A 24878-nucleotide genomic window follows, 5' to 3' on the forward strand; every position below is an offset into this window, starting at 1 on the left:
TGGATCCTGTCCCATTCCGTGGATCCCACCCCATGCCATGGATCCTGTGGATCCCATCCTGTCCCATCCATCCCATGGCTCCCATCCCATCCCATTCCATTCCATCCCATCCCATAGATCCCATCCCACAGATCTCACAGATCCCATCCCATGGATCCCATCCCATTCCATGAATCGCACCTCGTGCCATGGATCCCGTGGATCCTGTCTCATAGATCCCGTGGATCCCGTGGATCAATCCTGTCCCATTCATCCCATAGGTCCCATCCGTGCCATGGCTTCCATCCCATCTCATAGATCCCATCCCACAGATCTTACAGATCCCATCCCACGGATCCCATCCCATCTCACAGATCCCATCCCACAGATCTCCCAGATCCCATCTCATGATCCCGTCCCATCCCATGGATCCCATCTCATGATCCCGTCCCATTCCATCCCATGGATCCCATCCCATAGATCCCATCCCATGGGTCCCATGGATCCTGTCCCATTCCATGGATCCCACACCATGCCATGGATCCCATGGATCACGTCTCATAGATCCCATGGATCCCATGGAATATCCCATCCTGTCCCATCCATCCCATAGATCCCATCCCACAGATCTCACAGATCCCATCCCATGAATGTCACCCCATTCCATGGATCCCATGCCATGGATCCCATGGATCCTGTCCCATCCCATGGGTCCCATCTCATCCCACAGATCCCATCCCATCCCACGGATCTCATCCCACGGATCCCATCCCATGGATCCCATCCCACAGATCACATGCCATAAATCCCACCCCACAGATCCCACCCCACGGATCCCACAGATCCCACCCCGGATCCTCCGGCTCCCTCCCGTCCATCCCGCCCTCTCCCTGTCCCTGTGGCTCCGGCTGTTCCCGGCTCCATCCATCAGCTCCATGACGGCTCCATTAAAATCTGGGCTATTTTTGGGATCCGGGCAGGGAGCGGAGCCGCCGGGCCGTGGACAGCCCATAAATCCCAGATTTTCCTCGGGAATGGGAGCCGGGAGGGGTTGGGGGAATCAGGGAGAATGTCCAAAGGGATGAGGGGGATTGGGAATTCTGAAGGGCTGGAATGGCAGGAGGAGGGAATTCCTGAATTCCTGTGGGAATGGGGAGTGTCGGGAAAAGCCAGGGCTGGATGGGCTGGTGGAGCTGTCGGGATCTGGGAATTTGGGATCTGCTGGGAATTCCTTTCCTCCTTCCCTGACTCCTTCTCTCCCTTTTCCCTGCCCTTTCCCAGATTTTATTTTATATTTTATTTTATTTTATTTTATTTTATTTTATTTTATTTTATTTATATTTTATATTTTATTTTATATTTTATTTTATTTTATTTTATTTTATTTTATTTTATTTTATTTTTTTTTTTATTATTTTATTTTTTATTTTATTTTATTTTATATTTTATTTTATTTTATTTTATTTTATATTTTATTTAATTTTATTTTATTTATTTAATATTTTATTTTATTTATTTAATATTTTATTTTATTTTTTCTCTTTCCCTTTCCTTCCGCCCCAAACTTTTTCCCCGGCACATCCAGCCCTTTTTATCCCGATTTTTCAGACCTTTCCCAGCCTCTCCCCTCCTCATTCCCACCGGGAATCTGTTCCTGGATCTGCTCCCTGCTGCCGCCTTGTGGTGCTTTATGGGATCGTCCCAAATTTCTCCTTTTCCTTGGAATTTCCCTCTGGAATCAGATCCAGGAATCTCTCAGAGTGATGAGGATTTTCCCGCCCTGATCCAGGTGGAGAATTCCCAGTTTTTATTCCACGTGCTGCCATGTGGGAACCTCCCAGATTTCTCTTTTTCCTTGGAATTTCCCCTTGGAATCAGAGCCGGGAACCCCTTGGAACAATGAGGATTTTCCCATCCTGATCCAAGTGGAGCTGGGAAAGGGTTGGAAAATTCCAGAGGGATCATTCCCAGCTTTTCCCATCCATTCCGAGGGCAGGAATGTGGGATTTGAGTTTTCCACAGGGTCAAGTCTCCTCTGTCATTCCAGCCGGGAATTTGGCTGGAATTTCCCCCTGGACGATTCCCAGGAAAGGCTCTGACATTCCCAGGAATTCCTCGGCCACGCAGATTCTCCTCATCAGGGAGAAATTCCCGCCTGGAACGAAATTCCCGGGGTTTGTGGATCCCTTTGGGAAGGCGGGAAAAGCCGGGAATAATCCGGGATGTGGAATTTTTTCCCACAGAAACCAGGGAAGACCGGACCAAGCGGCTTTTCCGGCACTACACCGTCGGATCCTACGACAACTTCACCTCCCACAGGTAAGGAGCCTCTCCCGGGAATCCTGGGAATTCTGGGAATTCTGGGATTTCTCCTTTTCATGGAAAAATCTGCCTTTTTCCTCACGGAGATTTGGAATTCCATGGGAAGGGGATTTTTTTTTTTTTTTTTTCCGGGAGTTTTGGGTGGTGAGAGGAATTCCAGGAGAGCCGGGGAGGGGGATCCAAGGTTTTGGGGAATTCTGGGAATGTGGCCGCAATCCTGGCTCATATTCCAATGGATGATCCAACGTCCTGGAGAATTCTGGGAATGTTTCCCATTCCTGGTTTGTTTTCCAATGGAGAATCCAACGTTCTGGAAAAGTTTGGAAATGATTCCCGTTCCTGGCTTGTGTTCCAATGGAAAATCTGGAGTTCTGGAAAAGTTTGGGAATGTTTCCCATTCCCGGTTCGTGTTCCAATGGAGATTCCAAAGTTCTGGAGAATTCTGGGAATGTTTCCCATTCCCAGATCATTTTTCAATGGATGATCCAAAGTTCTGGAGAAGTTTGGGAATGTGCTCCCATTCCTGCCTCATTTCCTGAGGAAATTCCAACATCCTGTGAAAGTTTGGGAATGTGGTGCCATTCCAGGCTCCTGTCCCATTGGAGAATCCAAAGTCTGGGAATGTTTTCACGCTCCTGGCTCATGTTCCAATGGAGATTCCAAAGTTCTGGAGAATTCTGGGAATGTTTCACATTCCTGGCTCTTATCCCAGTAAAAGATCCAACATTCCAGAGAAGTTTGGGAATGTGCTCCCATTCCCGCCTCATTTCCCAGTGGAGAATCCAAAGTTCTGGAAAATTCACATTCCTGGCTGATCCCAGTGGATGATCCAAGGTTCTGGAGAATTCTGGGAATATTTCACATTCCCAGCTCGTGTTCCAATGGGGAATCCAAAGTTCTGGAGAAGTTTGGGAATGTTTCCCATTTTTTCCCTTTTTCCAGGGAAGTTTCTTTCCTTGGAAACCCAGCGGATCCATGGAATTCTGGGAATCTTGGAGCTCATCCACGACATTTTGGAGCTCCTTATCCCAAATTTTGCTTCCTGGAGCATTCCCGACTCCGAGGAATTTGTGGAATTTGGGTTGATCCTCAAAATTCCCAGGATTTGGTGGGAAAAATCGGGAAAGGGGAAAAACAGAGGGGAAAAATGAAAATTCCATCGGTTCAGGGGAAGGAGAGGTGGGATTGAATCCGTGGAAATCCTGGGAAAAGGAATTTCCTTTGGGAATCACATCCTGGTAAAACACCAGGAGGAGCTCCTGGCCAGGAGTTGGAATTCCTGGGAATTTTCAGTGGGAAAAACCGGAATTCCAATGGGGCAAAAAGGGGAATTTCAGGAGTTGGATCCAGCATGGAAAAAAAAACTTGGGAACATCCCAAAATTCCACAAATTCCTCGGAGTTGGGAACGCTCAGGGGAGAAAAATTTGGGATAAGGAGCTCAAAAAAGCAGGAAAATGTTGTGGATGAGCTCCAAGATTCCCAGAATTCCATGGATCCACACGATTCCTCAACCCAAGGAAAATTTGGGGGAATTTACGGAGCCGAATCCAGGAAAAAAAATTTGGGAAGAGCCCAAAGTGGGATTGGATCCACAGGGAAGGTTTGGATTGATCCCGCTCCAGGAAATCCTTTGGGAATTGTTGGGATTCCAGAGAAAATTCAGGGAGTTTGGGGAAACGTCGGGAAAGGGGAAAATCCCTAAAATTCTGGATTCTGTGGGATCACGGAACGGTTTGGAATGATTGATGGAATTATGGGATCATGGAATGGTTTGGAATGTTGGGACATCCCCAGGAATTTCGGGATAAATCCAGATTGGAGACGATAAAACTCCCCCGGGATGAGATTCCCACCATTCCCAGATTTCCTTCGGAATCAGGAATCCCTCAAAGGAAAAGCAGGGGCCATTCCAGAGCCAGGATGTGCTGGATGCTCCCAAAATTCCGCTCATTCCCAAAATCTGGGACTGGAAAAAAAAAACAAAACGGGGGACGGAGCTCGGAACAATTCACCAGGAGGGAACAAATCCAAGCTCAGCTTCATCCGGAAGAGAAATCCCGTCGGGAATTGCCTTTGGGATTAAAGGGAGGGATTAACGAGGCTCCAAATTAATTCAGGAATTAAAGCCGGGAGCAGCTGGGAAGGGGAAAAATCGGGAGCAGGAGCCAATCCCGGATTTGTGTCGGGGATTAGGGAGAGGGATTTCATCGGGGCCGCTGGAAAACGGGGAAAACATGGAAAAACACGGAAGGGGAAAAAGGGGATTTCTCAGTCCTGGAATTCCAGGGCTGGAAAGATGTGTGGAGAGAGAAAAATATGGAATGATGGGATTATGGAAATAATGGAGATTTGGAATTATGGAATCATTTTCCTGGGGCTGGGAGATCTGGGAATTCCTTTCCGTGTTGGAAATTCCACAGGCAGAGATGAGTTTCCAATGGGAAAAGTTTTCCTTGGATTTCCCTGTAATTCCTGAGCCTTTGGGTTGTTCCCTCTTCTCCCATTCCTCTGGAAATCTGGGAATTCCTTCCCGTATTCCCAAGGCTGGAATTTCCCCTTCCAAAGGGGTGGAGTTTCCACTGGAATGGGACTGGGAATGGGATTGGGAATAGGCCTGGGATTTTCCCTCTCCCTGTGGAATGCTGGGGGTTAAAGGTGGGCGTTGGATCAGGGAGAACGATGGAAAACCCATGGAAAAAGACTGGAAAAGGAATTCCTGGAGGAGCCACCGCCATCCCACCCTTTGGTGCCTGAGGCTGAGTGGAAAACCTGGAATGGGAGCTGGAATAGGAGCTGGAATGGGACAGGAAATGGGATCTGGAATAGGATTGGGAATATGGGAGGTGGAATTGGCCCAGGAATGGGAGCTGGAATTTTCCGTCCCTGTGGAATGTCAGGAGTTAAAGGGCAGGTTTGGATCAGGCAAAACTATGGAAAACCCATGGAAAAAGATTGGAAAAAGGTAGGAAAAGGAATTCCTGGAGAAGCCGCCAGCAGCATCCCACCCTTTGGTGCCCGAGGCTGAGTGGAAAACCTGGAATGGGATCAGAAATGGGACCGGGGAAAGGATTGGGAATGGGAGCTGGAATTTTCCCAGTCCCTGTGGAATGCCAGGAGTTAAAGGTCAGGTTTGGATCAGGCAAAACTCTGGGAAAAGATTGGAAAAGGAATTCCTGGAGAAGCCAGCAGCATCCCACCCTTTGGTGCCTGAGGCTGAGCGGAAAACCTGGAATGGGACCTGGAATGGGATCTGGAATAGGACCAGGAAAGGGACCTGGAATTTTCCCTCTCCTTATGGAATGCTGGGGGTTAAAGGTCAAGCAAAACTGTGGAAAATACATGGAAAAGGGTTGGAAAAGGAATTCCTGGAGAAGCCACCACCATCCCACCCTTTGGTGCCCGAGGCCGAGCAGAAAACTTGGAATAGGATCAGGAATGGGATCAGAAATGGGACCGGGAATGAGACCTGGAAAAGGATTGGGAATAGGAGCTGGATTTTCCCAGTCCCTGTGGAATGCCAGAAGTTAAAAGTCAGGTTTGGATCAGGCAAAACTCTGGGAAAAGATTGGAAAAGGAATTCCTGGAGAAGCCACCGCCATCCCACCCTTTGGTGCCCGAGGCTGAGCGGAAAACCTGGAACAGGACCTGGAATGGGACCTGGAATAGGATCTGGAATAGGACCAGGAAAGGGATCTGGAATTTTCCCTCTCCTTATGGAATGCTGGGGGTTAAAGGTCAAGCAAAACTGTGGAAAACCCATGGAAAAGGGTTGGAAAAGGAATTCCTGGAGAAGCCACCACCATCCCACCCTTTGGTGCCCGAGGCTGAGCGGAAAACCTGGAACAGGACCTGGAATCCCGGGAATTCTCCGGAACGCCGGGAGTTAAAGGTGGGCGTCGGTCTCAGCACCGCCCCCGGCAATTCCAGCTCCTTTTTTTAGGATCCCTGGAATGTGCGGGAATCAATGGAGCCCGCGGTGAATCATCCCTGGGCTCTCCCACGCTGCTTCCCTGTGACGGCTCCGGATCCCACACCTGGATCCCGCCCACATTCCCACATTCCCGGTGACGCCGATTCCAACCGCTGAGGTCACCGCTCCACCCACATTCCCAAAGTTCCACATTCCCAAAGTTTCTGGGGAAAACAAAAAAAAAAAAGTAAGAAAAACCACCCTGGAAGAATTCCTGGGGAAAAAAAAAAAAAAAAAACTGGAGCAAAAATTGTCTCTCCTTGAATTATCCTAAATCCTTTTTTTCAACCCGAATCTTGGGATTCAAAAAGAAAAGTGGGAATTCTGGAATTAAATTTGGTTTTCATGGATCTGCTCGGTTATTCCCATGGGAAAACCATTGGAAGGGGTCCCAAGTTCCCAGGAAAATGTTGGAATGTTGGAATGGCTGGAGAGGGATTCCGATTCCTGGGAATTTTTTGGAGTCCTCAAGGAAAACTGGAGTGTGGCTGAATCCCAAAATCCATGGAATTCCTGAGGTGGGAAAAGCCCTCCGAGGTCATTGAGAATTCCAGGAATTCCTTGGACACCTTCAAGGGTGGGAATGTGCTGCTGAGATGGAAATTCCATGGGACGATCCTGGAATGGGATGGGTGGGAATGGAACTGAAATCCCAACCCTTGGAATTCCAGCCCAGCCTGGAATTCCTTCCCAAATCCCATCCATCCCTGCTCTCCTTCCCATGGAATGGGAACAGCAGCTCCACGGAGCCCCTCAGGTGTCCTCGGGCCAGAATTCCCAGTTTTCCATGGAATTGAGGCTTTCCCAAACTGTTTTGTCCAAGGAATGAGACAAAAAAATCCATGGATTTCCTTGGATCCATGGAAAGTTCCGAGTCAAGGTTGGAGCATCCCTGGGATCATGGAATGGGACGGAATTTCCAGGAGCTTTCAGTCCCTTCCCACCCAAAGCATTCCACGATTCCAGGAAATTCCTGACGCTCCCTGATCCCAAAATCCCAGAGGTGCTCCCAGACAATTCCAGAGGCTCGGGAATGCTCCCAGTGGGATTTCATGAAGAGTTTTCCTTCCCTCCCTCCCTCCACATTCCCGTTTCCGTGGAATGCCGCTGCTCCAGCCCGGAGCTTTTCCAGCTTTTTTTCCGTGATTCCATGAATCCCATCCTGACAATTCCAAGAGCTGGGATCACACGGCGGGTGCACGTCGTGATCCAGGATTTGGGAAAAGGGAAAATGCTCCGGGATTGGGAATTGTCTCCCTGTGGAATGAATTCCCAAAGTGTTCCTGGGATGGATCCATTCCCTCCTGGCATTCCTGGTGTTCCCAGGTTTTCCCTGGCCTCTCATTCCCCCATGGAATTCTTGCGCCTTGGGAATGGATCCATGGGGAATTCCTGCTGCCAATTCCAGGTGTTCTGGTGCTCCCCACCCTTCCCATCGACTCCTTCCCAACATTCCCGTGGTTTTCCATCTCTTCCCATCTCTTCCCATCCCTCGGGTTTTTCCCCTTCTCTTCCCAACTCTTCCCATTGTTTTCCATCTCTTCCTGCCATTCCCATCGCTCCCATTATTTCTCATTATTCCCATTATTCCCATCACTCCCCAACGTTCCCCAACATTCCCAGTGCTCCCATTGATCCAGTTGCTCGCATCCCTCCCCAATATTCCCATTGTTCCCTGTCGCTTCCATCTCTCCCATCTCTCTTCATCCCTCCCGTTATTCCCATCCTTCTCCAATATTCCCGGTCATTCCCAATCATTCCCCATCCCTCCCATTGTTCCTCATCCCTCCCCGTGACTCTCCAATATTCCCATAATTCCCAATGATCCCAAATCATTCCCCATCCCTCTTCATCCCTGCCCACCAGTCCCGTTGTTCCCATCCCTCTTCAATATTCCCAATCCTTCCCCATCTCTCCATCCCTCCTCCTCCTCCCTCCCCATCCCTTCCATTGTTCCCAATCCCTCTCCAGTATTCCCAAAGTTCCTCTGCGTTCCTCATCCCCTCCCCATTCCTCTCTAATATTCCCAGTCATTTCCAGTCCTTCCCCATCCTTCTCTAATATTCCAAATTATTCCCCATCTCTCCCCATCCCTCCTCACCCCTCCCAATCATTCCCTGTCCCTCCCATTGTTCCCATCCCTCCTTATCCCTCTCCAATATTCCCAATCCTTTTCCATCCCTCCACATCCCTCCCATTGTTCCCATCCCTCTCCAATATTCCCATCATTCCAAATCATTCCCCATCCCTCCCGTTGTTCTCACCCCTCCTTATCCCTCTCCAACATCCCCAATCATTCCTCATCCCTCCCCATCCCTTCCATTGTTCCCCATCCCTCCCCATCCCTCTCCAGTATTCCCATAATTCCCAGTGATTCCGAATCATTCCCCATGTCTCCATCTCTCCCCACCCCTCCCATTGTTCCCATCTCTCCTTATCCCTCTCCAACATTCCCAATCCTTCTCCATTCCTTCCATTGTTCCCACCTCTCCATCCCTCTCCAATATTCCCAATCTTTCCCCATCTCTTCCCATCTCTCCATCTCTCCCATTGTTCCCATCCCTCCCAATTATTCTGCATCCCTTTCCAACCTTTCCAATATTCCCAATCATTCCCAATCCTTCCCATCTCTCCATCCCTCCTCATCCCTGCCCACCCCTCCCGTTGTTCCCATCCCTCTCTAACATTCCCAATCATTCCCAATCCTTCTCCATCCTTCCCCATCCCTGCCCACCACTGTTCCCATCCCTCCCCAACATTCCCAATCCTTCTCCATCCCTCCACATCCCTCCCATTGTTCCCCATCCCTCCCATCCCTTTCCAATATTCCCAATCCTTCTCCATCCCTGCCCACTCCTCCCATTGTTCCCATCCCTCCCCAACATTCCCAACACTTCTCCATCTCTCCCATTGTTCCTATCCCTCTCCAACATTCCCAATCCTTCCCCATCCCTGCCCACCCCTCCCATTGTTCCCATCCCTCCCATCCCTCTCTAATATTCCCAATCCTTCTCCATCCTTCTCCATCCTTCTCCATCCCTTCCCACCCCTCCCTCCCATTGTTTCCCATCCCTCCCCAGCATTCCCAACCCTTCTCCATCTCTCCATCCCTGCCCACCCCTCCCATTGTTCCCATCCCTCCCCATTATTCTGCATCCCTTTCTAATATTCCTAATCATTCCCAATCCTTCTCCATCCTTCCCATTGTTCCCAAACCTCCCCAACATTCCCAACCCTTCTCCATCCCTCCACATCCCTCCCATTGTTCCCCATCCCTCCCCAATCATTCCAAATCATCCCCAATCCTTCCCCATCCCTGCCCACCCCTCCCATTGTTCCCCATCCCTTTCCAATATTCCCAATCCTTCCCCATCTCTCCATCCCTGCCCCTCCCTCCCATTGTTCCCATCCCTCCCATCCCTGTCTAACATTCCCAATCCTTCTCCATCCCTTCCCACCCCTCCCTCCCATTGTTCCCATCCCTCCCCAACATTCCCAATCCTTCCCCATCTCCCCATCCCTGCCCACCCCTCCTATTGTTCCCATCCCTCCCATCCCTCTCTAACATTCCCAATCCTTCTCCATCCTTCTCCATCTCTTCCCACCCCTCCCTCCCATTGTTTGCCATCCCTCTCCAATATTCTCAATCCTTCCCCATCTCTCTATCCCTGCCCACCCCTCCCATTGTTCCCATCCCTCCCCATTATTCTGCATCCCTTTCTAATATTCCTAATCATTCCCAATCCTTCTCCATCCTTCCCATTGTTCCCAAACCAACATTCCCAACCCTTCTCCATCCCTCCACATCCCTCCCATTGTTCCCCATCCCTCCCCAATCATTCCAAATCATCCCCAATCCTTCCCCATCCCTGCCCACCCCTCCCATTGTTCCCATCCCTCCCATCCCTGTCTAACATTCCCAATCCTTCTCCATCCCTTCCCACCCCTCCCTCCCATTGTTCCCATCCCTCCCCAGCATTCCCAACCCTTCTCCATCTCTCCCATTGTTCCCATCCCTCCCCAGCATTCCCAACCCTTCTCCATCTCTCCCATTGTTCCCATCCCTCCCCAGCATTCCCAACCCTTCTCCATCTCTCCCGTTGTTCCCATCCCTCCCCAACATTCCCAATCCTTCTCCATCTCCCCATCCCTGCCCACCCCTCCCATTGTTCCCATCCCTCCCAAGTATTCTGCATCCCATTCCAATATTCCCAATCCTTCTCCATCCCTCCCATTGTTTCCCATCCCTCCCATCCCTTTCCAATATTCCCAACCCTTCCCCATCCCTGCCCATCCCTCCCATTGTTCCCATCCCTCCCCAACATTCCCATCCCTGCCCACCCCTCCCATTGTTCCCATCCCTCTCCAACATTCCCAATCCTTCCCCCCCCCTCCCTCCCATTGTTTCCCATCCCTCTCCCCGTCTCCCTCCTCTCCTCTCCCGGATTTTCCCGGCTCCTTTTCCCCGGCTCCTTCCCGGATTTTTTCCCGGATTTTTCCCGGCTCTGATGTCAGCCCTGCGGCTCTGCTGGGAGGGACCCGCCGCCCCCTCCCCTTGCTAGAGCGGATTTGGGGAGGGGGCTCCGACCCCTCCCTCCCTCCCTCCATCACCATCATCATCCTCATCCCTCCATCCGCCGCTGGATCATTCCCGGTTTTTTTTCCTTCCCCCCAAGGATGCGTCCCCCCCTCTCCCGGCAATCCGTCACTTAGCAACGCCCCAGGAAAAAAGGGGGAAAAAATTTTTTTTTGGGGGGGTGCTCAAATCCGCCGGGATGAGGATTTAAAACTCTGCCCCAAAAAAATTAAAAAAAAAAAAAATTAAAAAATTAAAAAATCCCGGCTTTTTTTTTTTTTTTTTTTTTTTTTTTTTTTTTTAATTCCCGTTTTTTTGGGGAAGAAGAAGAAGAAGCTCCCGAAATTCCCGGAATTCCTGCGTGGGCTCCGTTTTCCAGCGCGCTCCTCCGAATCCCTGCATTCCTCTGCAGGTGACTGCCAGGGGCCCCGGAACGCCGAGATTTTATCATTTTTTTTTTAATTTTAATTCCCTCCTCCTTTTTTTTTTTTTTTCCTCTTTTTTCCTCCTCCTTCTCCTCCTCCACGCCGAGGCCGAGGAGTCGCTTCCGTCTTTTTTGGTGTGACTTTGGGAGCTACAAAAAAAAAAAAATCCAGGAGAATAAAAAAAATCGAGAGAGAAAAAAAAAATCCAGGGAGAAAAAAAAGAATAAAAAATAAATCCAGGGAAGAAGAAGAAAAAAAAAAAATCGAGAATAAATAAATCCAGAGAGGAAAGAAATCCAGGGAGAAAAAAAAATCCAAGGAGAAAACAAAAAAATCCAGGAGAGAAAAATCCAGGAGAGAAAAAAATCCAGGAGAGAAAAAAATCCAGGAAAAAAAGAGCTGAGGAAGAAAAAAAAAAAAAGAAAAAAGGAAAACTAAGGAAAAAAAAATCCAGAAAAAAAAAACCTGAGGAAAAAAAAATAATAATAAGGAAAAAAAAATATTCAGGAAAAACAATCCAAGGGGAAAAAAAAATCCAGAAAAAAAAAAATCCAAGAGAAAAAAAAAAAAAAAAGTGAGAAAAAAAATCCAAGAAAAAAAAAAATCCAAGAGAGAAAAAAAAAAAACTGAGGAAAAAAAAATCCAAGAAAAAAAAAATAAAAAAATCCAGAAAAAAAAAAGAGAAAAAGGGAGGGGAAGCGGATCCCTGCGGAGACATGAAAGGCTGGATGCGAAGAGGTCTCCCGGTGACAAAGGCCACCCCTGGCTGGTGACAAAGGCCACCCCCGGCTGGTGACAGAGGCCACCCGCAGCGATGGTGCTGCGCTCTAACCCGGGCATCGTTCTCTTGTGCTCTTTCCTGCCCAGTGACTACATCATCGAGGAGAAGACGGCCGTGCTGCAGAAACGGGAGCATGAGGGCTTCGGCTTCGTCCTGCGAGGGGCCAAAGGTGAGACAAAAATTAATTTATTTTTTCTCTCTTTTTTTTTTTTTTTTTTTTTTTTTTAGATTTTTTTTCCAATTTTTTCAGGATTTTTTTTTATTTTTGGGGGTTTTTTTCAGATTTTTTTTCAATTTTTTTCAATTTTTTTCTTTTTTTTTTTTTCAATTTTTTTCAATTTTTTTTCAATTTTTTTTTTGGGTTTTTTTTTAAATGTCGTAGCTGGAGGAGCTCCAAGGAGGGATTGGCGTGGAAAGGGGTTGTTGGGTTTGGGGGGTTTTGGGGGGTTTTTTTTTTGGGTGTTCGTGGTGGTGGTTGGAATTTTTTAGGAATTGTGGTTTCTTTTTATTTCTGAGGGATGAACGGCTCAGGGTTTTAATTCTTGGCAATCCTGGGGGTCTCCAAAGGGATTTTATTCCCTGGATTTCCCTGGTTCAGTGCCGTGTCCTGGTGCCGAGTCTCGGAATTTGGGGGTTTTGGTGCTTGTGGAATTTTTAGGAATTGTGGCTTCTTTTTTTTCTGAGGGATGGACAGCTCAGGATTCTCATTCCAGTAATGCTGGGGGGCTCCAAAGGGATTTTATTCCTTGGATTTTCATGGTTTAGTGCCATGTCCTGGTGCCGAGTCTTGGAATTTTGGGGGTTTGTGGTGCTTGTGGAATTTTTGGGAATTGTGGCTCATTTTCCTGGGAAAATGAACGGCTCTGGATTCTCATTCCTGACAATCCTGGGGGGAGTCCAAAGAGATTTTATTCCCTGGATTTCTCTGGTCATGTCGTGATGCCATCGTGGCTCTCTCGGAATTTTCGGGGGTTTGGTGCTGGTGGTGGCTTGGGATTTTTGGGAATTGTCATTCCTGAGGGATGAGCAGCCCAGGATCCTCATTCCCAGCAATCCTGGGGGGCTCCAAAGGGATTTTCCTCCCCGCCTCGTTCAGTGTCGTGGTCTGGGGTTGTGAATTGGGATTTTGGGGGGTTCGATGCTTGGAATTTTTGGGAATTTTCACTCCTTTCCCTTCAGGGAATGAACAGCCCCTGCTTTGCTTGGGATCCTCATTCCCAGAAATCCTGGGGGGCTCCAAAGGGATTTTATTCCTTGGATTTTCCTGGTTCAGTGCCGTGTCCTGGTGCCGAGTCTTGGAATTTGGAGGTTTTAGTGCTTGTGGAATTTTTGGGAATTGTGGCTCCATTTCCCTCAGGGAATGAACAGCTCAGAATTCTCATTCCCAGCAATCCTGGGGGGCTCCAAAGGGATTTTATTCCTTGGATTTTCCTGGTCCAGTGCCGTGTCCTGGTGCCGTCGTGGCTCTCAGGGAATTTTGGGAGGTTTTTGGTGCAGATGCCGCTTGGAATTTTTGGGAATTGTCACTTTGCTCCTCGTAGGGATGAGCAGCCCTCGCTTGGCTCCAGAGCCCCATTCCCAAAAAAATCCTGGGGGGCTCCAAAGGGATTTTATTCCCTCATTCCATATTTTCCTTCCCCACTTTCTGGTGTTTATTTTTGCCGTGGATTTGGAATTTCGGGGGAATTTTCCCTGTGGGAATGAACATCCCCAGCCCAGCTCCATCCCTGGATTTTCAGGCTTGGAATTCCCGGAGCTTTTCCCTGGATTTTGGCTCAGGGAGAGTTGAGGCTTTTTGGGATCTCTGGGGAAAACCTGGGAGAGTTTTTCCTGCTTTTCCCACCCTGGAGCTCATCCCGAGGTTTTCCCAGGGCCGGGATCTTTTTTTCCTGGGACATTTCCAGTGGCTCCTTTGACCAAAATTCCAACATTTTTTTGTTTTTTTTCCTGGGAAAAAAAAATTAAAAAAAAAATAAAAAGAACCCCTTGGAGAATTGGGAATATTCCTATGGATTTAGGGAAGAGGAGGTGGGAAAAGAGACCTCTCCACCCCCGGCATTCCCGGGACAGCGGAGCCGTTATTCCACGTGGGAGGAGGAAAACTGGGAAGAGCTGCTCCTTCCCGTGGATGCGGCTGCAGAATGGGATTTTTCCAGGAGAATTCCTGGAATTTCCCATTTCTTCCCTCCCTTCTCCCAAGGTTTTCAATCCCAGTGGGAATTTTGCAATTTTGCTCCCGTTCCCTGTGGATTTTTTTTTCACCCCTGGAAAACCAGGTGGAATTTCAGGGCTCAAAATGGCATCCGTGGGGAATTTTTTTTTTTTCTGGGATTTTTCTGCAGTTTTTGTGCTGGAAAAAATGGGAAATTTAATCCCATTCCATGATTTTTTTTTTCCCCTCCCTTTTATTTTTTTTTTTTTTTCCTTCCTGGCTCTTCTGCCATTCCCGGTTTCCCTTCGTGTGGCCAGGCTGAGGGAAGGGCTCGGAGTGGGTGTGGGATTTGGGAATTCTGTGGGATTCTTTGGGAATTCTGTGGGATTCTTTGGGAATTCTGTGGCTCTGTGGGGTTTGGGAATTCTGTGGGATTCTTCGGGAATTCTGTGGCTTTCTGGGATTCGGGAATTCTGTGGGATTCTTTGGGAATTCTGTGGCTCTGTGGGATTCAGGAATTCCATGGGATTCTTTGGGAATTCTGTGGCTCTGTGGGATTCAGGAATTCCATGGGATTCTTTGGGAATTCTGTGGCTTTCTGGGATTCGGGAATTCTGTAGGATTCTTTGGGAATTCTGTGGGGATTCTTTAGGAATTCCAAGGGATTCTTCAGGAATTCTGTGGCTCTGTGGGATTCTTCAGGAATTCTCCGGGACACAGGAAACGCATGGATTGCAGAAAGGTCCTGGCATGGAAGATCCGGAATTCAGGGAATGCTCCCTCTGGAGCAGCAGATTCCCAAATTAGGGAAGTGGTTTGGAATCCCCCCTGTTTCCCAGCCCCTCATCCCGGAATTCCATGGATTTTAGGATGGAAATTCCATGGATTTTAGGCTGGGATTCTGTGGATTTTAGGATGGAAATTCCATGGATTTTAGGCTGGGAATTCCATGGGTTTTAGGCTGGGAATTCCATGGGTTTTAGGCTGGGAATTGGCCCTGTCCATGGTACCACTGTTCCCTTTGGGTTTTCCTGGAAAACCACTGGGGAAAAGAGGGAAAAGGGGCTGGAAAAGGCCGGGCTGGAGCTTCATCCCAGGCCGGGGGATTTGGGGATGATCCTTGGAGGAATTTGCTCTTCCTGCTGCGAATTCCTGCCTGGAATTTTCCCATTCCATGCCCATTCCAGGGAAAAGGCTCCGCCCACCCTGGGGACCTTCCCAGCCCGTCCCAGATCCGGCTCTTCCCAATTCCCAAGGGGAACATCCCATGGATCCCATGGATCTCATCCAATGGATCCCATCCCATCCCATGGATTTGAGTTATTCCCATTTATCCCAGTCCCTCCAGCTCCCGGAGCTGGGCTTTCCCCACATCCAATCCCTTGGGAATTCCAATCTGTGTCTCTCCCCGGATCCCTGGAATTGTCCAAGTGAGATCACGGAATGTCATTCCTGGAACGGGATGAGCTTTGAGGTCCCTTCCCACCATTCCACGAGTTCACGGTTTGATGGATCACAAGGATCTAAAATCCAAATTCAGGGAACGAATCCAAGTTTTTTGGGTTTTTTTGCTGGATGGGATGACCTTCCCTTGGTTTGGCTGGAGAAAACCAGGTTATTCCCAAAATTCCCAAGATTTTTCCTTCCTGAGGATCCGATTCAGAAGGAGCCAATCCCGAGGGAAAGGAGGAGCGGGAACTGGGCTGGGGGTTGGATATTCCAGGTGGGAATTCCACGAGCCTGGAGCTTGCTGGGATCTTTTGAGGATTGGAGGATCCTTTGGGAATTCCCAGAGTTTGGAGGTTGCTGGGATCTGTGGAATCCAAGGATCCTTTGGGAGCTCAGAACTTGCCGGGTTCTTTGGATCCTTTGGGAATTCTCTGAGTTTGGAGCTTTCCACCATCTCTGGAATTTTGTGGAGCATCCTTTGGGAATTTCCTGAGCTCGAGGCCTGCCGGGATCTATGGAATCCTTGGATCCTTTGGGAATTCCCTGAGCTCAGAACTTGCCGGGATCTGTGGAATCCATGGATCCTTTGGAAATTCCATGAGTTCAGAACTTGCCGGGATCTTTGGATTCTTTGGGAATTCCCTGAGTTTGGAGCTTTCTGGGATCCATGGGATGGGGATCTGCTCCAACTGCCTGAGCACTCCAGGGCTGACCAGGATGGGATTTGGAGCTTCCAGGATGGAATCTGGTCCTCCTGGATGGGATTTGGTCCCTCACTATGGGATTTGATCCCCAGGATGGGATTTGGAGCTTCCAGGATGGGATTTGGTGTTCCCAGGATGGAATTTGATCCTCCTGGATGGGATTTGGTGTTTCCAGGATGGGATTTAGTCCCTCTTGCTGAGATTTTGGTGTCCTCAGGATGGAATTGGTGTCCAGGATGGGATTTGGTGTTTCCAGGGTGGAATTTGGTCCTCCTGGATGGGATTTGGTGTCCCCCGAATGGGACTGGATCTCCAGGATGGGATTTGGTTTCTCAGGATGGAATTTGGAGCTTCCAGGATTGAATCTGATCCCCAGGATGTGATTTTGAGCTTCCAGGATGGAATTTGGCTCTCCTGGATGGGATTTGGTGCTTCCAGGATGGAATTGGGTCCCTATTGATGAGATTTTGTCCCTCCAGGATGGGTTTTTGTTCCCTTTGGTGCTCCCAGGCCTCCCTGGTGACCCGGCTCTGCCGGGGCTCCTCCCACAGCTGGCTTTGGAATTCCAGCTGGGAATTTCGGGAATTTAAGCCCAGGAATTCCCAATTCCTGAACCAGAGCCATGGTGGCTCCTCAGGGAGTTCCAGCAGTCCTTCCCCGGAATTCCGAGCCCGGAGTTTTGGTGGGAAAGGCTGAATCTCCTGGTCAGGGAATTCCCCTCATTCCCAGCGGGAACTTCCTGGATTGAATTCCCAAATTTTTGGTCTGGTTCTCCCGTTGGATGGGTGGGAGACCCTTCCCGTGGGATTTCCTCCCTGGGAGGGCCTTTAGGGATGGATTTTTCCATGATTTCCACACCTGGAGCATTCCCTGGATTTGGGTTGGGATGGTTTGGTCCCAAACTGGTTTTGGGAATGGCTGAGCTGGGAGAGGTGGGTCAGGATTCCCAGGAATTCCTGGGAGCAGGGATGTCCTTCCCCTCTTCCTTCTCCATCACCAGGGGTTGGAAAACCTGGGATAAAAATTCCCAAAGCCTGGATGGGGCTTGGATCACCCTGGAATAATGGGAAGTGTCCAAGGGTTGGAATTGGGTGGGATTTGGGTCTTTTCCCACCCAAACCATTTCGGGATTCCAGAACTGGGGCAGCTCATCCAGAGGAGGCCGTGATGATAATCAGGGATTGGATCAAGTTCCCTCTGGAAAACTGGGAATGTTCTCCTGGAGAAGGGAAGGATCCAGGGAGAGCTTCCGGAACATTCCAGGGCCTGAAGGGGCTCCAGGAGAAGCTGGAATTTGGGAAAGGAATGGAGGGACAGGACACAGGGAATGGGGACATTGGGGTGGGATTTTGGAAGGAATTCCTGGCTGGGCAGGAATTCCCAGAGAATCCCTGGATTCCTGACAGTGCCCAAAGAAAGGCTGGAAAACCCTGGGATGGTGGAAGTTTTCCTGCCCATGGAATGGAACTGAAAGTCCATGGATCCCATCCCAAACCATTCCGGGATTCTGGGATCAAGGAGGCTCTGGATCCATCCTGAGAGATTTTTATGGAATTTGGGGATGGAAAAGGGAAGGGAGACCCTTCCTGGAGTCCCAAGATTCCCAGGGAAGCTCCTGGATCCCGAAATTCCTTTGGGATGGATCCAAGGTGAGGCTGGGAGAGCTGGGAATGGAGGGAATTCCCTGGGAAAGGGGAGGCTGGGGTGGGATTTGGGGAAGGAATTCCCAGCTGGGCTGGAATTCCCAGAGAATCCCTGGGAGCGTCCAAGGAAAGGTTGGAGCACCTTGGGATGGTGGGAAGTGTCCCTTTGTCCCCTCATGGACAAAATTCTGCTCCCGGAATTTATTCCATGGGGAGACAATTCCCAATTTCCAGAGCGTTTTTCCCCCCTTTGCCGGATCCTTCGGGCTCTGGCGGCGCTTCCCAAATCCTGGATCACGACGCGCGCCCGACGTGGGCCGGTGGCTCCCAGCCCACGGAAAACGCCTGGAAAAATGCCTGGAATGACACATGGATAACTCAGCGGGATGGATTGGCATGGGATGGGACGGGATCCGTGGGATACGTGAAATTCATCCCAGAGAACCCATGGAAATTCATCCCAGAGAATCCATGGACGTGTCCGAGGCCAGCTCGGACACTTTGGAGCAGCCTGGGATAGCGGGAGATGATGGAAAAAAAAAATCCTGGAAGGATCCTTGGGAGGAGGGTTTGGAGAGCGCTCCGATATTCCGTCGGAAGGGTCTAAAAATAGGGATGAGCTGTCAAGCGTTTTGCCACTTCTCCCGGGAAAGGCAGGAATCGTGGAAAGCCGTTGGTGGGAAGCAGCTGAGAAGCTTCAGCACATGGAGAAGGGGTGGCAGGGAAAGGTTCCCCGGGTGTGATCCGTGCCCGAGTGGAAAAATCCCGCCGGAAAAAATGCGCCAAAAAAAACAAACTGAGAGAAAAGTCTTGGATCCGGGCGGAATACGAGGCTTGGATTTGGTGGGAAATGAGGGGAATGTTGGGAATGTTGCTGGAAGGACATTAAAGGTGTCACCTCGGGGATCAACTCCTAAAATTCCAGTTTTTTAAGGGGTAATTTGTAGGGGTGAGAATTTCTCCTGGCTCCTGATCCGCTCCTGGCGGGTTTGGGAACGAGGAGACCCCGTGGGAAGGGCTGAGCTGGGAGGGAGAGGGATGAGGGAAAACCGGGAATGAGGAAGGCAGGGAGGATTTCAGGGATGAATTTTCCTCGGGCTGGATGGTCCCAGTGGGAATTTCTCCCGTTTTTCCTGAGCTTTTGTGGCTCCGGGTGGATCCTCTGGAGCTGAAGGTTTGGGATGGGCCCAGGGTGGAATTGGCAGATCCTGGGAATGGAAAACGCTTGGAAAACCCCCTGTGCTGCGATCCCGTGGGATCTCCTGGATCCTGGGGGATCTTTGGGATGGGCTTTGAGCTCCTTCCAACCCAACCCATCCCAGGATTGGGGAATTGTGGGATCCTGGCCCATGGAATGCCAGAAGGGCCCCCCGGGCTGGGCAGGGACATTTGGGATCATTTCCCCACGGAAAGGGGGGTCAGGCCTGGGCAGGAGGTTTGGAATCCCCATCCCTGGAGGTGTCCAGGGAATTCCTGGAGGTGGCACTCGGGGCTCTGGGGGGCGTCGGGCACAGCCGGGGCTCGGTGCCCTTGGGATTCTCTCCCAGGCTGGAGAATTTGGGAATTGTGTGCTCACACCCCCATGAGAATTCCCAGCACATCCCGGTTATCCAGGGAATGAGCCCTGGGAAAAGAGGGAACGGCCTCAGCCCAGACAGGGGAGGTTTGGATTGGATATTTGGGGATTTGGATTGGATATTTGGGATCATTTCCCCACGGAAAGGGGGGTCAGGCCTTGGAAGGAGGTTTGGAATCCCCATCCCTGGAGGAATTCACGGAATTCCTGGATGTTGACTCTGCTCCGAGCAGCACCTCCCGCTATCCCAGGTTTCTCCAGCCTGGTGGTTTTTTTCAGGGAATTTGTGGAGTTCCAATCCCTGGAAGTGTCCAGAGAACCTGGGATGCTGTGCTTAGGAATGTGGGGCAGGGGGGGCTTTGGGAGCGCCGGGAATTGTTGGATCTGATGGGATTGTCCAAGGGATTTCCCAACCCAAATGACTCTGTGAGTCCATCTTGGGTTCCTTTCCACTTTGGGTTCCATCTTGGATTCCCATCATTAATTCCATCATTAATTCCATGATGGATTCCATGATTGATTCCATGATTGATTCCATTATTTATTCCATTATCGATTCCACATTGGATTCCATCTTGGGTTCCCATCATTGATCCCATCATTGATTCCATTATTGATATTCCATCATTAATTCCATGATCGATTCCATCATTAGTTCCATTATTTATTCCCTTATCGATTCCACATTGGATTCCATCTTGGATTCCATCATTGATTCCATTGTGGATATTCCGTCATTAATTCCATGACTGATATTCCAACATTAGTTCCATTACTTATTCCATTATTGATTCCACACTGGATTCCATCTTGGATTCCCATCATTGATTCCATTATTGATATTCCATCATTAATTCCATGACTGAATTCCATCATTGATTCCATCTTGGATTCCTTCATTGGTTTCTTCATTGATTCCATCATTGGTTCCATCATTGATTCAATTATTGATATTCCATCATTAATTCCATCTTGGATTCCATCTTGGGTCCCACCATTGAGGTGGGAACAGGGACAGGACAAGGGGACACAACCTCAACCTGTTCCAGGGCATCTCTATCCCGCTGGATACCGGGAAAATTCCCTCCTGGAATCCCCATTCCCGGTGGGATTCAAATCCATGTGGATGCGACATTTGGGGACATGGATCAGGGGTGGCCTCGGCAGTGCTGGGAAGGGTTGGATTTGAAGTTTTCCAAGGGATTTTCCAACTCAAATGACTCCATGATTCCATCTTGGATTCCATCTTGGATTCCTTCATTATTTCCATCTTGGATTCCATCTTGGATTCCATCTTGGATTCCAACATTGATTCCATCTTGGATTCCATTTTGGATTCCAGCATCGATTCCATCATTGGTTCCATCATTGATTCAAGTATTGATATTCCATCATTAATTCCATCTTGGATTCCACCTTGGATTCCATCTTGGATCCCACCATTGAGGTGGGAACAGGGACAGGACAAGGGGAACTCAACCTGTTCCAGGGCATCTCCAGGTTGGATATTGGGAAAAATTCCATAATTCCATCTTGGATTCCTTCATTGGTTCTTTCATTGATTCCATCATTGGTTCCATTATTTATTTCATTGTTGACTCCATGTTGGAGTCCACCTTGGATTCCATCTTGGATTCCTTCATTACCTCCATCTTGGATTCCATCTTGGATCCCACCATTGAGGTGGGAACAGGGACAGGACAAGGGGACACAACCTCAACCTGTTCCGGGTCATCTCCAGGTCGGATATTGGGAAAAATTCCATAATTCCATCTGGGATTCCATCATTGGTTCTTTCATTGATTCCATCATTGGTCCCATTATTTATTCCATTGTTGACTCCATTTTGGATTCCATCTTGGATTCCATCTTGGATTCCGTCATTGAGGTGGGAACTGGGCCAGGACAAGGGGACACAACCTCAACCTGTTCCAGGGCGTCTCCACGTTGGATAACAGGAAAATTCCCTCCTGGAATCCCCATTCCCGGTGGGATTCAAATCCATGTGGATGCGACATTTGGGGACATGGATCAGGGGTGGCCTCGGCAGTGCTGGGAAGGGTTGGATTTGAAGTTTTCCAAGGGATTTTCCAACTCAAATGACTCCATGATTCCATCTTGGATTCCATCTTGGATTCCTTCATTATTTCCATCTTGGATTCCATCTTGGATTCCATCTTGGATTCCAACATTGATTCCATCTTGGATTCCATTTTGGATTCCAGCATCGATTCCATCATTGGTTCCATCATTGATTCAAGTATTGATATTCCGTCATTAATTCCATCTTGGATTCCACCTTGGATTCCATCTTGGATCCCACCATTGAGGTGGGAACAGGGACAGGACAAGGGGAACTCAACCTGTTCCAGGGCATCTCCAGGTTGGATGTTGGGAAAAATTCCATAATTCCATCTTGGATTCCACCTTGGATTCCTTCATTGGTTCTTTCATTGATTCCATCATTGGTTCCATTATTTATTCCATTGTTGACTCCACTTTGGATTCCATCTTGGATTCTGTCATTGAGGTGGGAACAGGGCCAGGACAAGGGGACACAACCTCAACCTGTTCCGGGGCATCTCCAGGTTGGATAACGGGAAAATTCCCTCCTGGAATCCCCATTCCCGGTGGGATTCAAATCCATGTGGATATGGCCCTTGGGGACATGGATCAAGGTTGTCCTTGGCAGTTGAACTCCAAGGGCTTTTCCAACAACATAATTCCATGACTTTCGGAATGCTGTGGACAGGCTGAGCCTTCCCTTATGGAATTTCCTTGGCAATCCCTCAATTCCCGTTGTGTTTTCCAGCCGAGACCCCGATCGAGGAGTTCACGCCCACGCCGGCATTCCCAGCGCTGCAGTACCTGGAGTCCGTGGATGTGGAAGGAGTCGCCTGGAGAGCGGGATTGCGCACGGGGGACTTTCTGATCGAGGTGAGAACATCAAATCCTTGCCCGGGAATTTTTTGGGGAATTTCCCAGGAATTCTGGATCGGGAGGATCCAGAGGTCCTCCAGGAGCTTCCAGAGGTTCTTTGGGTGTGGATCCAGAGGGTTCCCAGTGTCCTTCGGGTGTGGATCGGGAGATTCCAGGAGCTCCCGAGGTTTGGATCAGGAGATTCTGGAATTTTCCAGGTTCGGATCAGGAGGATCTGGAATTCACATGTTGGAGCTTCCAGGAGTTTTCCAGGTTGGGATCAGGTGAATCTGGAATTCTCCAGGCTTGGATCAGGAGGGATCCACAGTCCCCTGGGTGATGGAAATTCCTGGAGTTTTCCAAGTTTGGGTCAGGAGGATCTGGAATTCTCCAGGTGAGGATCCAGAGGGATCCAGAGTCCCCCAGGTCATGGAACTTCCAGGAGTTTTCCAGGAGTGGATCAGGAGGTTCTGGAATTCTTCAGGTGCAGATCCAGGGGGATCCAGAGTCCTTCAGGTGGGGGAACTGCCAGGAGCTCTCCAGGTTGGGATCAGGAGGATCCGGAATTCTCCAGGTTTGGATCGGGAGGTTCTGGAATTCTCCAGGTTGGGATCAGAAGGATCTGGAATTCTCCAGGTGTGGATCCAGCGGGATCTCCCAGTGTTGGTGAATCCCCTGGGAATTGTGGCCGCTCCATCCCACGGAGAACACAGCGGGATTTCAGGAGATTCCCTGGATTTGTTGCCGCTTCAGGGATTTTCCTGCCTGGTGGAGGAACTTGGGAAGTTCCCTTGGGATTTGCAGCGTCCTGGGATTGGTGGGAACAGGGCAGGGCTGGAGTTTTGGAAAGGTGGGAAAAGAGATTTTCCAATGGGAAATCCAAGGAATTCTCCAGGGGATGGTCAGGGACTGGATCCAGGCACAGGCTGGGAAAACTGGGAATGTTCTCCTGGAGAAGGGAAGGATCCAGGGAGAGCTCCCAGCACATTCCAGGGCCCAAAGGGGCTCCAGGAGAGCTGCAGAGGGACTGGGGACAGGGACAGGACACAGGGAATGGATCCCACTGCCACAGGGCAGGGCTGGATGGGAGATTGGGAACTGGGAATTCCTGTCTGGGCTGGAATTGGCAGAGCAGCTGTGGCTGCCCCTGGATCCCTGGAATGTCCAAGGAAAGGTTGGAGCACATTGGGATGGTGGAAAATGTCCCTGGAATGAACTTTGAGGTCCCTTCCCACCCAAACCATTCCAAAATTCCACTTGGGATAAATCTCCGTGATTTTGTGTTGCCAGAGGTGCTTTGGGTGGGAATCTGATCCTGATTTTTTTCCCACTGAGGATTTTGGGCTCCGTCTCCATGGGAAGCTGGGAGGAGCCCTGGGATATTCCCACTCCTGCTTGTCCTGACAGGAGGAGGAGGAAAACAAAGCCTGGAGGGATTTGGGATGGCTGGAGGCTCCTTTCCATGGAGAAATTCCCAAATATCCAATCCAAACCTCCCCTGGATCAGGCTGAGGCCGTTCCCTCTTTTCCCAGGGCTCATTCCCTGGATAACCGGGATGTGCTGGGAATTCTCATGGGGGTGTGAGCACACAATTCCCAAATTCTCCAGCCTGGGAGAGAATCCCAAGGGCACCGAGCCCCGGCTGTGCCCGACGCCCCCCAGAGCCCCGAGTGCCACCTCCAGGAATTCCCTGGACACCTCCAGGGATGGGGATTCCAAACCTCCTGCCCAGGCCTGAGCACCTTTTCCATGGGGAAATGATCCCAAATGTCCCTGCCCAGCCCGGGGGGCCCTTCTGGCATTCCATGGGCCAGGATCCCACAATTCCCCAGTCCTGGAATGGGTTGGGTTGGGAGGAGCTCAAAGCCCATCCTGAAGATCCCCTGGACACCTCCTGCTCTCCCAGGCTGCTCCAACCTTCCCTTGGACATTCCAGGGATTCTCTGAGAATTCCAGCCCAGCCAGGAATTCCCAATTCCCAAGATCCCATCCTTTCCCCATTCCCTGTGTCCTGTCCCTCTATTTCTTCCCCAAATTCCATCTTCTCTGGAGCCCCTTTAGGCCTTGGAATGTTCTGGAAGCTCTTCCCTTCTCCAGGAGAACATTCTCACTTTTCCCAGCCTGACATTGGATCCATCTCCTCTCCAAGAAATCAATGGACTGAGGGGCTTCACTTGGAATCTCAGGAATCCATGAAGGGTCTCCCTTCCCTTTCCCTCTCTTTTCTCTCCCCATTTCCCATCCAAACCCCTCGGGATGGATTCTGAGTGTCCCAAATCCCAGAATCCCAGGAGCTGTTTGGGTGGGAAGGGACCTCAGAGCTCATTCCAGGGACAATTCCATGATCTCAAATTTCTCCACCCTTTCCTTGAACATTCC

At 49.7% G+C, this 24878-nt stretch overlaps 1 protein-coding gene across 1 annotated transcript in view; it reads left to right on the plus strand.

Moving 5' to 3' along the window:
* SHANK3 (SH3 and multiple ankyrin repeat domains 3) overlaps positions 1–24878 on the plus strand; it is a gene marked incomplete at its 5' end in the record, with an annotated part of 158618 nt that overhangs the window by 66144 nt on the left and 67596 nt on the right. The window contains 3 exons of the mRNA XM_083860077.1: positions 2223–2298; positions 12142–12224; positions 22392–22516. Of these exons, the coding sequence (XP_083716203.1) occupies positions 2223–2298; positions 12142–12224; positions 22392–22516 (284 nt within the window). The remainder of the gene's footprint in view (positions 1–2222; positions 2299–12141; positions 12225–22391; positions 22517–24878) is intronic.

Source organism: Zosterops lateralis (genome assembly GCF_965231275.1).
Source record: "Zosterops lateralis genome assembly, chromosome: 4".
NCBI lineage: Eukaryota > Metazoa > Chordata > Aves > Passeriformes > Zosteropidae > Zosterops > Zosterops lateralis.